Source organism: Amblyomma maculatum, chromosome 8, assembly GCF_055883805.1.
Source record: "Amblyomma maculatum isolate TAMU_Amacu chromosome 8, ASM5588380v1, whole genome shotgun sequence".
NCBI lineage: Eukaryota > Metazoa > Arthropoda > Arachnida > Ixodida > Ixodidae > Amblyomma > Amblyomma maculatum.
In genome coordinates, this window is record NC_139351.1 from 44619687 (window position 1) to 44633186 (window position 13500).

The window sequence follows — 13500 nt, forward strand, 5'->3', positions numbered from 1 at the left end:
GGACACACCAGGGACACATCAGGCACCTTATTAACTCAAGAAAGGAAAGTACACATCGCAAAAGAAAATACGTCGAATGTGCTTTCGGTTTGTAATTTCTTAGGTTTTTTATTTGACGATTTTTGTGGGTATTTTTAGTTATGTGTTTCTTTCATCCCGATTTTTTGCAAAGTGCACTTTCCTTTCTGGAGTTAAAAAGAAGTGTAAGTGAGCGCCTGCAGTGTCCAAATTCTATCTGTTGTCCGTTCTTCCGTGCGCTTGTAATTTATGTATTCCTACCAACTGTCCCAGGTTTCTGCAGTGAACCAGGCCAGTTTCGTCTCTCATGCAGTTTTCGTTTGGCCGACTGATGTATTTGACTGCTGCGCTCAGTATTTGGATCGTGAAAACTATTACTATATTACATTTTCCTTCGTGGATAATTGTTATGTGTTTATTTTGCTTGTAATTCCGATATGTGCACTGAAAGAAAATGTGACTGTTCTTTGTTAACTTACATGCTTTGTATATTGCTGCCTTGTATGGGCCCCATCCACTTTCAATCTCTTTCTCGACAGCATTTTCGCCTTGGGACCCCCAAAATATGTTGGAAAGTAAATAATGATGATGATGATTAAAAGAATGGCAATTTGGGTAAATTGGTATCGATTCGTGACGTGAGGGCTTGTGGTGTGTACTATATCTTTTGTCCGGCGTCCTGGTTTCATGCTGATAGACAACATCGATGAATCATTTCGCGAGTGATGCATGACAACATGATTCACAAAGGCGCTGCAGCAGCATACCTTGGTCCCGGCCCTCTTTTCTTGCACCAGCTTGACGACGAGAATGCAGAAGGGGATGAAGAAGCCGATGCCGAAGCGAAGGACGACACGGCTCAGCGTGCGCTCCTCGGAACCATAGAAGAGCTTCGGGTAAGGGAACCGTATCAGCTGCACCTGATTTCGCCACAGAGTACACACACGCACGCACGTGATTATGAGTGTCAGCACATGTATACAAATTAGGTAGGGTTTAACTTTTCATTGAAACATCAGGAATGACAGCGCTCATGGGCTGCTATTTGTTTTAACGGGAAACAGGCAATGACAACAGGTCACTTCGAAGTAATTCATGTAGGGGCTGTTCTTCAGGAAGCAAAAGTCAGATATTGAGGTGTCAAAGTCAAATATCAAGATCTCGGGCGATGCGCACCATTGGCCACCATGGTGAGGTAGTGGGAACGCTATGTACAGTCAGTCAGAAGTGTAGAGCCCAGGCACATACTGTATAGTTAGCGACTTTAAAGTTGAGTAGCCCTACCGCTCTAAATGTGTACGACCCATTCTAGAATCTGAGATAAGAACCGCAGAATAGCACGCCAACAACACATAGGTTCTTTAAGTGGTAAAATGCAAACTCGCATTACCAAGTCCAAGTATTGTTAATCCGATTCATGCTAAACCCGTTATTGTGTGTTCAACTGTTTAGCCGCTGGTTCCTAATTACACATTTATAATTGACTGGCACAGGTTAGAATGTGTTAAAAAAGACGGCTACACACTGTGAAAGAGCACTGACCAAGGATTGAGGGGGAGCCTCAGTTCATAAGCCGTGCAAACGTTTCGACAAGAGGACTTGTGCTCCTCTAAGCAGAGAGATCATTACTTGGGGGTGGGTGTTAAAGAATAAAAGGACCGCTGCTCCAACAAACCACCATCCGAGGCGGAAGTCAGCCTTGCGCATATTGCTTCTAAAGACTCTTCAAGAGATTGCCGCTTGCTGTGGTGGTGCAGCGGTTTGGGTGCTCGGCCACTGTGTCCTAGGATGCGGGGCCGTGCGGTCCTTTTTAGATGGAGGTAAAAAGCAGTGTCTGTGTGCTGTGCTTTGTCAGCGCACGGTAATGAAGCCCAGGTACTCGAAATATCCGAAGCCCTCCACTACGACGTCTCTTATATCCTGAGTCGCTTTAAAACGTTAGTCTACAAAAAAAAGCAAAAAAATCAAGAGATTGTCAAGACTCTCTCAAGGCGTGATTGGAATGTCCACGGGGCAGTGATATCCGAAGACAAAGAACGCGCATACCCGCCATATCTCTTCAACGCTATTCGGTTTCGATTAACTATACTGCCAGCAAGCCAGCTTATTCCTTTTAATATCCGTTTGAGAAAACGCATCGAAGCTGATCCAGAACCATTTTAAAGATCGTTACAGCATTACGGTGGCTGACTTGGGACTCCTGTAGCTTCTGGAAGTATTGGTGAGCTTGGATACCGACGCTAATGTGTTTAATTCCGACGCCTGGCCTGCGGACTTGCTATTCCCACCGAGTTGTTTCCGCTCTTGCAGCACTAGTTTGTCCAATTAACATTTCAAGTTAGGTGCCATCCATTTTAGTACAAAACCTAATAAAGCCAAGACAGGCGTCTGTCTTGCTCCTTATGTGCTGCGCTAAAAATGATTCCACTTTAGAAACACGAACCGACTAGACTACAAACAAACGTTGCATAGAAAGGTGCCCGACGTTTATTTGGAAGTCGGCGTTAATTATTCCGTACCTTAGGCAACGACGACATGACAACATAAAGAAATGATAACCTGATTACTAAGCTGGTGCATGGAAAAAAATGGCGGGGCGTTAAGACCTGTGAAGATACAAATTTCTAACTCCGATGGGGCATTGAATTCAATAAGGCTTTTCATGCAGAAACGCCCAATCCAACATTTCCAGTCTGTAGTGGAGATTTGCTATGTCCATTCAGTTGCTTAAAGCCCAACAATCGCAAAAATTTATAGGTTATGAAAATCACTCCAAAGTTTGCGATCATCACCGTCGTAATCACACTTCTTCAGGGACAAACCTCTCTTATTCATGTGAACCTTTTTCCGGACAAGCCGCGGACGCACTATCCTCGCATATTTCCTTGGATGCGTATCTAAAGGCTTGTTGTTTCCTAAAGCGGCTTTCTTTTCTTCGAAGCTCCATCAATTCCGCAACTGAACGACAGTTACACGCTCTTCACGTTAAGGGCTGCAGCCATGTCCCCCAATCGTGAACGGTATTCAGGACCTCATGGGAGGATTAAGAGAATGTATAAGTGGCAGATGAGGATAGCGCCACGGTTGCAGGTCATTTCAAGCCATGTGGTCGCCTTGAAATGTTAATGAGGATTTCATCCAACCTTTTTCTTAGACAAAATATATTGTTCGGCTCATTTTTCCCGTATTTGGCCTTGCTCTGCTGCGAAGGGTGGTTCTACTGCTAGAAATATTCCACTTGGAGAATAAGTGTAAGAGGGATAGTTGGTGCTTGAAACACCAGCGGCAAGGATATAAGTATAAGACGATCGGAAAAGGACGCAGCTCTGGGCCGAACTGGAAACACCTATAGCCTTGGACAGAGCACTGTTTTTAGTAAACCCTTGCAATGCGAATTGGCTAAGTCGCCTCATAAAATATGAAATGCGTTTAGGGTACTGGAGAACAAGGAAAAGAACAGAAAGAAGAAAACGAATGCACAATTAAAAAACAAAGTTTTATTATGCATTACGAGGTGCCTACAGGCTTAGCTTCACGGGGGTACAGCGCATGCGCCATAAAGTGTTACTTCCGTCAGCGCTGGGTTTATTGAGCAAAGCTGAAACTTATACGGGATACTTAAGCTCTATCTATAATGGTACGACGCCATAGCTAAGGCTACCAGCCCACCTATAAAGCCTCGCTTTAACCAAGCCGTATTATCGTGCCTGCATGACCTGTCGGAGCATGCATGTAACGATCCTGGCAGGCTGATTCTGATATCCCCCTCCCAGATTCAAGGAGAGACCCGAGTTGGCCATCCCTGCTAAACGTGATTTCAGGCAACCTTGCGTCCACTTAGTGATCGGTCATGTCAGCTACCGTGTCCCAGCGCTGTGCTACTGGTTTTCCGCTCACAACTCTAACGCCGATGGAGGGCCTTCGACGCCGAATTTTCAAATGAACGGGGCTTAACGCTGTCGCTTCAAAATGTGCAAGACTGTTACTTCACGGTGGACATCTCCGGTGCCCCATCGCAGCAGGCACTGGGAAGCAGAAATGAGAATCAATTGGCGAGGTATGCCTTTCGTTTGGTTCATTTCATCCTTAAATCTACCGTAACTTCGGCATCGACTGCGATGTTTTTCTTCCACTGCTTGAAATCAATCTAGCCTGTTCATAATTAAAAGGACTCCGTCTGTGGGTAGGGTGTGGTTTATACTGGCGCCATAGTCAATTTCTTGCGAGAACGACCAATGGGTGAAGTATGTGCTTCCGTTTTCTAACTTAGGAAAGTCCCGTTGCCATGGCGCGTCTTTTTTATTATAGTGGAATACTGCGTCGATAAATACTAACGTTGCTCTCTCCCAGAGTCGTCGTGACGGCACGAATCCAGTGGCTACAAAACAAGTATTCCTGTCACAGCAAAAATCAGTGCAGACTATTATTATGTTAGCCCAAGGAATAGTCTCGGATACTGTATTGTTTGTTCCCAGCGCCACCTATGTGCAGGAAAGATTTCGGTTTACCACTTTTTCACGGGGGTGTGTTTCGATGAAAACTTAATTTTAATAAACCAATTTTTGAAGCTCGAAGGAATTTCAGCAGCCGTAATTCCTTAATTTTCTAAACTGACTTTGTTTCCAAACTGCTGCAGGAAGGGGCTTGAAAGAAGTTTTTATTTGACAGGAAAATTTGCTGGTTGCTGCATGAAACATCACTTTTGCGTGTTATAAAAGTTTGTTGCCCTTCGTCATCCTCAGCGCGACCAGCGAATACCGCTAAGTAGCAATATGTTGCTATACGTTTTTAATCTTCAAGAAAACGTGCAATTCGAAGTCATCAAAATGCGCACCTTTGCGTGTACCCCTGCAAAGAACAAGCAGCGCGCTGTGATGGGGGCATAGGTAAGAGAGATGCGAATGCACTGTGCAGTCACCTTTTTGCTCTCGCCTCGATTTTGTGTCCTTCCCTCTGTTATTTTAGCGAACACCGCTCTGAAAGTTTACACTAACCGTTTTAGGAGCCGCTTCACCCATCAGATTGAGAAATGTCGATTCGATGAGGAACTGCAGTGGAAGAAGCAGTCCTGCAACAGCAATGCAGACAGTGTGTCACATTAGGCAACAACATAGAACGTGTGCCGAGATTATTTGCAGAACTCTATACGTCGTGCAATACTTTTATCGTTTATTTAAAAAACTGGGCAGATCAAGACATGATAAAAAGAAGAAACACGGCCACACATACGAGCGCTCGTGTGTGTGGTGCGTGTTTCCTCCTTGCGCAGTCTTGTTTTGCGCAAAGTTATTTTGAATATGCTGCTTCACCAACTGGCCCAGCAGCTTCATATTTTCCTACTTTTGCTTGAAGTTTGCCAGCCATCGGAGGAATCGTTCCATGCGAAAGAAAAAATACGAAAGTGTAGCATGAGAATATCAGAGCTGCCTACAAATTTTGAACTTTTCCCAAAGCACAAAGAAAAACCGCAGATATGCGTTGCAACATTATTGTCCACTGGGTGAATTTAGTTTATTAACAGCAAACGTGTAAATAAATGTGATTAAGGCAGGGCGAAATCATTCCTTTATAGCTTGATTTCGCCCTGCCTTAATCCCATTTATTTTCACGTTTGCTGTTCCTTTATAGCTTGGCCCCGCCGGGGTGGCGCAGTGGTTAGGGCGCTCGACTACTGTTCCCAAGGACGCGGCATCGAATCCCGGCCTCGGCGGCCGCTTTTCGATGGAGGCGAAAAGCCAGGCGCCCGTGTGCTGTGCGATGTCAGTGCACGTTAAAGAACCCCAGGTGGTCGAAATTTCCGGAGTCCTCCACTACGGCGTCTCTCATAGCCTGAGTCGCTTTGGGACGTTAAACCCCACAAACCAAACCAAACCAAACATTTATAGCTTGTTTTCAGCCAGTTATTCACAGTATATTCATTGCTGCAACTAAATATTAGGGCCACTCTCTCAGCGTTGCCAGAACCATTGATAAGAACGTTGGATCAGAGAGCAGCCCCGCACCGATGACTCATGCAATGGTAGCACTTACAATTGCCGCACTGTGAATTCTCTTCCACATGCCTGTTATGCATGTTAGTTTGCTACGGCTCGGCATTATCGGCAAAGCGTCTGCGATCTAAAAAAAATCAGAACGCAATATGCCTCACCAAGTGCTTCTCCTTCGCCGCGATGCTTAAACATCGACTGTGAGACCCTTTGGGATTAACTAGTATTGACAGATACGCCGCCTTTTCTTTGCTGTCAACCAATTTTAAACGCCACTGGTGCTTGGTGCACTGCGTCTATTTCTATATATGCTGTGTGGTTCGGCGTTCGACGAAGCGCCAAATGCGCAGCACGGACGCCTGGATTGAATGCCAGGCAGGGTCAGCTTCGTATATGCGTCATCACTAGTTATGACTTCATGACAGCATGTGACGTCATTATCACTTGCGGCCATGACGTCATGGCCACTTATGTCACCGTGTGAGAGCAATGGACGTCTCGAAACGTCTAGCCATTAGTATTGATTAGTGATAGTTAACCAGACTTGCACTTTCTGAGTTTTAGTTAATATCTAGTTCGTGTTATTTAAACACCCCTCAGCTAGTAAGTGATGGTTAGTAATAGGTACGATGACCTCCAAATGCATCGGCTTCTATGGGCATGTTTTGACTATTTTATTATTAGTCATAAATTATCATGAGGGGCTCTGATATCATCCAATTTCTATGAAGTATCGATTCAATGTCGATTGGCATATGGTTGGTTGGTTGGTTCACAGGAAGGGAAAGGCGCAGTATCTGTCACACTTGCTCTGTGGACACCTGAACCGCGCCGTAAGGGAAGGGAGGAAGGTGGGAGTGAAAGTGGAAAGAGAGAAAGGGGAGCCGTAGTGGAGGGCTACGGAGTAATTTCGACCACCTGCGGATCTTTAACGTGCGCTGACATCGCACAGCACACGGACGCCACTTCGTTTCGCCTCTATCGAAACGCAGCCACCGAGGTCGGGTTCGAACCCGGGAACTCCGGAACAGTAGTCAGGCGTCTTACCACTGCGCCACCCCGGCGGGGCTGGCATATGCCCATATAAGGAATGCACCCGAAACGCGGACACATTTGCAAACAGTACGATTTAATGTCTCGTAGTGTTTGCAACCCCTTCATGGATCACTGCCTTGTCGTGGCGGAGGGGCTTGCGAAACTCGATGAAGTCGTGAGCTCTGCTGTGTAGGGCCACCCAAGATAGTCAGGTCACGGCAGAGAGTTCTGACAAAATGTGATTCACTGGAGAAGGTAATGGCAACCCACTCCAGTATTTCCTGCCAAGAAAACCCTATGGCCAGTCACAATACCATTATTGATATGGCGCCGGAAGATGAGCCCCCCAGGTTGGAAGGCGTCCCACATGTTACTGGGGATGAACAAAAGGCGATTCCTAGTAGCTCCAGGACGAATGAAGCGGCTGGGCTAAAGCCAAAAGGACGCTCAGTTGTGGATGTGTCGGGAAGCGACCGGAAAGTCCGATGTTGCAAGCAGATATATCACATAGCAACATGGAATGTAAGATCTATGATGCAAGGTAAACTGGATGTCGTCAAGCGAGAAATGAACCGATTGAACATTGATATCTTGGGTATCAGCGAGCTTAAGTGGACCGGAATGGGAGAATTTAACTCCGGCGACCATTATGTCTTTTATTGTGGGCACGAATCCAAGAGAAGGAATGGGGTCGCTCTCATAGTAAACAGAAGAATGGGTAAAGCAGTGCTAGGGCACAACCCCAAAAACGACCGAATGATTTCACTTCGGATCCAAGGTCACCCTTTCAACATAACAGTTATCAGAACAAGTCTATGCACCGACCACTACTGCTGAAAAAGCTGACGTTGAGAGATTTTATGCGGACATACAATGCCTTTTAGACCGCACCCCATCATCAGACGTCGTTTTTCTCGTAGGAGACTGGAATGCTAAGGTCGGGAGTGAAGAAATATCCGGAATTGTAGGCAAGTTCGGTCTTGGCGAGTCAAATGAAGCTGGACAGAGGCTTGTAGAGTTTTGTCAAGAAAACAACCTGACCATAGCGAATACTCGTTTTCAACAGCACAAGAGGCGCCTGTACACATAGACTTCACCGGACGGTCTGTACAGGAATCAGATCGATTATACTCTTTGCCGGCAGAGATGGAGAAGCGCTATACAAGCAGTAAAAACAAGGCCTGGGGCCGATTGTGGCACCGATCATCAGCTTCTTGTTGCCGAAATTAAGCTTCCATTGAGGAAAACTCAGAAAACTAAAAGGCCTTTCAGGTATGATCTGGATCAAATTCCATTAGAATATGCTGTGGAAGTGAGCAATCGATTTCAAGAATTAGATCTAGAAGACAGAGAGCCCGAAGAGATGTGGACTGATGTTCGTGATATAATACAAGAAGTTGCACCTAAGGTAGTTCCAAAGCAAAAGAAATGCAAGAAAGCAAACTGGTTATCTGAAGAGGCTTTGCAAATAGCTGAGGAAAGGAGGATGGCAAAAGTTATGGGGGAAAGAGAAAGATACAAGGTTCTCAATGCGGATTTTCAGAAAATAGCAAGGAGAGATAAGAATGCCTTCCTGAACATACAGTGCCAAGCAGTTGAGGACAACAGCCAATTCAGGAACACAAGAGCTCTGTACAAGACAATCAAAGATATCAAAGGAAGCTTCTGTGCTAAGCTGGGCGTGATAAAGGACAAACGAGGCAAGGACCTCACTGAAGCCTCAGAGATAAAGAAGAGGTGGCAGGAATACACAGAAGAACTGTACAAGAAGGACCCGAATGTGCAAACCCAACATAAGACGGCTGTGATTACTGATCTCGAGCCGGGCATCCTGAAGAGTGAAGTTGAATGGGCCTTAGCCAGTCTTGCTAAGAAGAAAGCCAGCGGAAGTGATGGCATTCCAGCTGAGTTGCTTCAAAACCTCAACCATGACGCTGTTAGCATTCTGCATACATTATGTCAGAAGATTTGGACAACTCTGCAGTGGCCACAGGATTGGAGGAGGTCAGTTTACATCCCCATTCCAAAGAAAGGCAGTGCCAAAGATTGTTCCAACTACCGCACGATCGCACTTATTTCGCATGCTAGCAAGGTGATGTTGAAAATCTTCCAAGGTAGGCTGCAGCAGTATGTGGATCGGGAGCTTCCGGACGTGCAAGCTGGGTTTCGCAAGGGCAGAGGAACTAGAGACCAAATTGCCAACCTCCGCTGGATCATGGAAAAAGCAAGAGAGTTCCAGGAACCCATCTACTTCTGCTTTATTGATTATGCGAAAGCGTTTGACTGCGTAGATCACAGCAGATTGTGGCAAGCTCTCCAAGAGATGGGTGTTCCAATTCACCTCATCTGTCTCCTCAGGAACCTGTATGAAGGACAAGAGGCCACAGTCAGAACTGGGCATGGTCTTACCGATTGGTTTCCGATTGAGAAAGGAGTGAGGCAAGGCTGCATACTGTCGCCCTGCCTATTTAACCTATATGCAGAGTGCATCATGAGGAAGGCCGGTCTGGACGAGTCTTCAGCTGGAGTGAAGATTGCTGGAAAACGTATCAACAACCTTAGATATGCGGATGATACCACTTTAATGGCAGAAAGTGAAGTGGAACTCAAGAGATTTCTGATGCGCGTACAAGAAGAGAGTGAGAAGTTTGGGCTTAAACTGAACATCAAAAAGACAAAGATCATGGCGTCTTGCCCTATCAAGTCCTGGAGCATCAATGGACAAGAAGTGGAAGCTGTGACAGATTTTCTCTTCTTGGGCTCCAAGATTACCTCGGAAGGAGACTGCAGCCATGAAATTAGGAGACGCCTGCTTCTGGGAAAGAGAGCAATGGTTAGCCTTGACCGCCTAGTAAAGAGCAGAGACATTAGTCTGCCAACCAAGGTCCGTATAACTCGTGCTATGGTCTTTCCAGTTGTGATGTATGGATGCGAGAGTTGGACTGTGAAAAAGGCTGACCACCGAAGAATTGACGCGTTTGAATTGTGGTGCTGGCGAAGACTCTTGAGAGTTCCTTGGACTGCCAGAAGATCAAATCGGTCGATATTGTCGACCATGAACCCTGACTGCTCATTGGAGGGTCAAATTCTAAAGTTAAAACTCAGCTACTTTGGTCATCTGATGAGAAGAGAGGAGTCACTGGAGAAAGATTTGATGTTGGGAAAGGTTGACGGTCGCCGGAGAAGGGGTAGGCAGCGAACGCGATGGTTAGATGGCATCCTCGAGGCACTGCAGATGAAGTTATGTGATGTTAGGAAGATAGTGAGAGACCGGAAAGCGTGGCGTGAAATTGTCCATAGGGTCACGAAGAGTCGGACACGACTGAACGACTGAACTGAAGTGTTTGCAAATGTGTTCGGCATATGCCCTTATAAGGAATGCACCGAAAACGCGGACACATTTGCAAACAGTACGAGACATTAAAGGATTTCGACTTTATACCAGCCTTATCAGTTCATGCAGCTCAGATGTTATCATACTGCCCTTTCTTACGTTCTCCAGATAACATGTGTCCATGCATTCTCTGCACGTACAGTGAAGAAGCGATAACACTATGTAACAGATGAGAGATAGTGCGAAAAATACCCAAAAGTTTTGTTTTTGCTTTCAGACGCGGTACTTTAGAGAGAAGCACTACCATACCATATTGACGGAGTGAAAGACCGTGCCTGCCCGCAGCTAAGCTTCGGCTCTTGATACCTGGCACTACAGCGCTAATAAATGAACAGATCTGTCCAAAATCTGTTCACTGCGAAGCGAACCGTGTGAACGGCGCGGAACTTGCAGGAGGCGTTGTTAAGCGGAGCTAAATGCTAGCTGAAGATTCAAATCCTATGGTTTTCCCGTTCGCTCAACTCATCTCGTCGAAGCGGTCCGTGTCGAGAGGTCCGGGGACGAGCAGGCTGCGCAGATACTGCCGCTCCATGTCGAAGGAGGCGTCGCGGAAGCGGACTCGGTACGTCAGCTTGTCCGCTGCCTCGCGCTCGAACAGCACGGCCACGCGACGGTGCACCACAGGGGGCTCCTGATGTTGCTGTGTGTCGCCAGTGCGCGCTCTTTCCTTCCGCTGCGCGGCGCTGACGTCAACGAAATTGACTGCTGCTTCCGCATCTTTGAAGGGCACCGGCTCTGCGACATGTTAGGTTAATTAAAGAGGGGTCATCCAAGATGAAATGGTTTCCCAAGAACGGTTCAATCAACGGTTAGTATAAACGTGCCGTCCACTTACGACTCTCAACACTGTTATCGCCCTGAAACGAAAGCTGTTGCTGTCAATGAACAGTATTTACTTCATGATCAGTATTTACGTCTTGAATGAACAGTATTTACTTCTTAGTATTTACTTTACAGGTTACTTTAGCTTAGATTAGTTTACTGGGTTTAACGTCCGAAAGCGACTCAGGCTGTGAGAGACGCCGTACTGGGGTGATCAGGAAGGTTTTACCACATAGTGTTTTTAAGGTGCACTGACATCGCACAGCACACAGGCACCATGCTTTTCGCCTCCATCTAAAAGCGGCAGCCGTGGCCGAGATTCGATGCCGAATGCTTGACTACAGCAGTCAAGCTCCCTAACTTCAACGCCACCGTGGTGCGATGGCTGCAGTTGAAAGGACGTATTTAGTGCAACAAATAATTTATAATTTAAAGCTGGTATAGTATAACTTAGTAAATATATGGTCACCTATTTGTATATTCAACTTTATTTGCCAGGAGCAGCTTCTATAGCCACGGTGAATATGATCATTTTTCACACCTGCAAACATTCCACGAGACCATGACCGGATTTAAACACATTTCGTCACCTACGCCAATGACATTGGGACACCGACATCTCTCAGGAAATAGGGCACTAGTATAGTAAAGGTGCTGTCGTACAAGTTCGATACGTTGCCTCGGTAGTCAGTAGACTCAGTACGCACACTCTACTATAGTCATCGCCGTCGTCAGGCCAGGTAGCCCACTGCATAAAAATTACGCCGCTCCTGCTCATATCCTATCATATCGTAGCAGGGGCGGCAGAAAGTTAGGTGGGCGGATGAGGTTAAGAAGTTTGCAGGGGTCAAGTGGATGCAGCTCGCACAGAACCGGGTTAAGTGGAGAAATATGGGAGAGGCCTTCGCCCTGCTGTGGGTATAGTCAGGCTGATGATGATGATGATGCTGCTTCTGCTGATGATGATCCTGCGCACATCGCCCTTCATATTGTATCATCGGTGCCCCCCTAACCCCCGCCCCCCTCTTCCTTTGTCGCAATTTGCCATCTCTGGTATTAAGCTCTGTTATACTGAGCAACCGCCGCCTGTATGCTCTCAGCATTACGTGAAATGTGAAAATGACAGGTTGTCTAATCTTCTGTGCGTGATGCTCTGGGTGAGGTGCGCTTCTAAAGAGAGAGATCAAATTATTTATTGAGCAAAGCAAACAAAACATTCAGTTCATCTCGCATCCTGCTGACCAATGCGACCTGACCTTCCAGCAGATGACAGCAACTCCAATCCTGAACGCTCTCAAACGTGGGACATCCATTGATATTGCAGTTGCCTTAGAAGCAAAACCTCTCAGGCTCTGAACTTGAGAAGAAGGGCTGTAGCCTCGTATAAACATTCTATTTGCTGCACACAATAGCTGCGTGAACCACATTTTTTATAATGCTTTACGCCTACGTCTGTTCACAATCCTCACTTTAATATCAGCTGTCGCTACTTTCTACCTCTGTTCCTTCCTCATTATTGTCGTTTAGTCTTGTTTTCGAAGATGAAGTTGTGCGTTGGTCTACCCCATAACGTATTTCCTGGTGCTGTAAAGACTCAAAAGCGACATTTGTCTTGTAATCAAGAGTTTGACGAAAGATCGTCTGGTCAGGTGGTGGCATGAAGAAAAGTATAGGTTCCCTGACCAATTTAAGTGAGTTTAATGAAAATGTAATGATGTTTCGAAATCCTTACGGCTTCCTTGTTCACAATGGGGAAACCAGACAGAAAGCATGCATTTATAGCTACTTCAAAATGCATCGTAATGATTTGTGTAATCAGATGGCATATTCCCTTGCGTCCGATTTAGTGTACCATGAGTGGTATGAGCCACCAAAGACTCTAGATACGAGCGTATAAAAGCGATCGTTCCCTGACAGAATGTAAGATGGAGTCCAAAGACAGACTCCGCCCGCACCACTTATGTATCGCGGGTAGAGAAAGTTCCGAAATTGGAGAAATTAATGAACAGGTCCATCCGGGCAAAAGTGTTTGATTGGAAGTTATTAAATAAAAACGGAGAGCTACTAAGCGACCCACAGCCGAGGAAGCGGGCCTGGGGAGAACCCACGTATCTCCCCTGGAAAGTAGCGGAAGGGATGGGTTGTAGGGTAAAGGGAAGTATAGAGTAAGGATAGGGTTATGGGAAATTGGAGGGGAGGGCAGCGTAGGAGTTAGACTGACCAAAAATTCGAGACGAGCTCCCT

The 13500-nt window shown here is 46.2% G+C and overlaps 1 protein-coding gene across 1 annotated transcript in view; it reads right to left on the reverse strand.

Moving 5' to 3' along the window:
• The window catches only part of LOC146181080 (phospholipid-transporting ATPase ABCA3-like), a 77076-nt gene that overhangs the window by 58888 nt on the left and 4688 nt on the right, over nt 1–13500 (reverse strand). The window contains exons 2-5 of the mRNA XM_084575699.1: nt 10897–11169; nt 5009–5086; nt 1921–1928; nt 786–938 (exon numbers count right to left, since the gene is read on the reverse strand). Of these exons, the coding sequence (XP_084431825.1) occupies nt 786–938; nt 1921–1928; nt 5009–5086; nt 10897–11169 (512 nt within the window). The remainder of the gene's footprint in view (nt 1–785; nt 939–1920; nt 1929–5008; nt 5087–10896; nt 11170–13500) is intronic.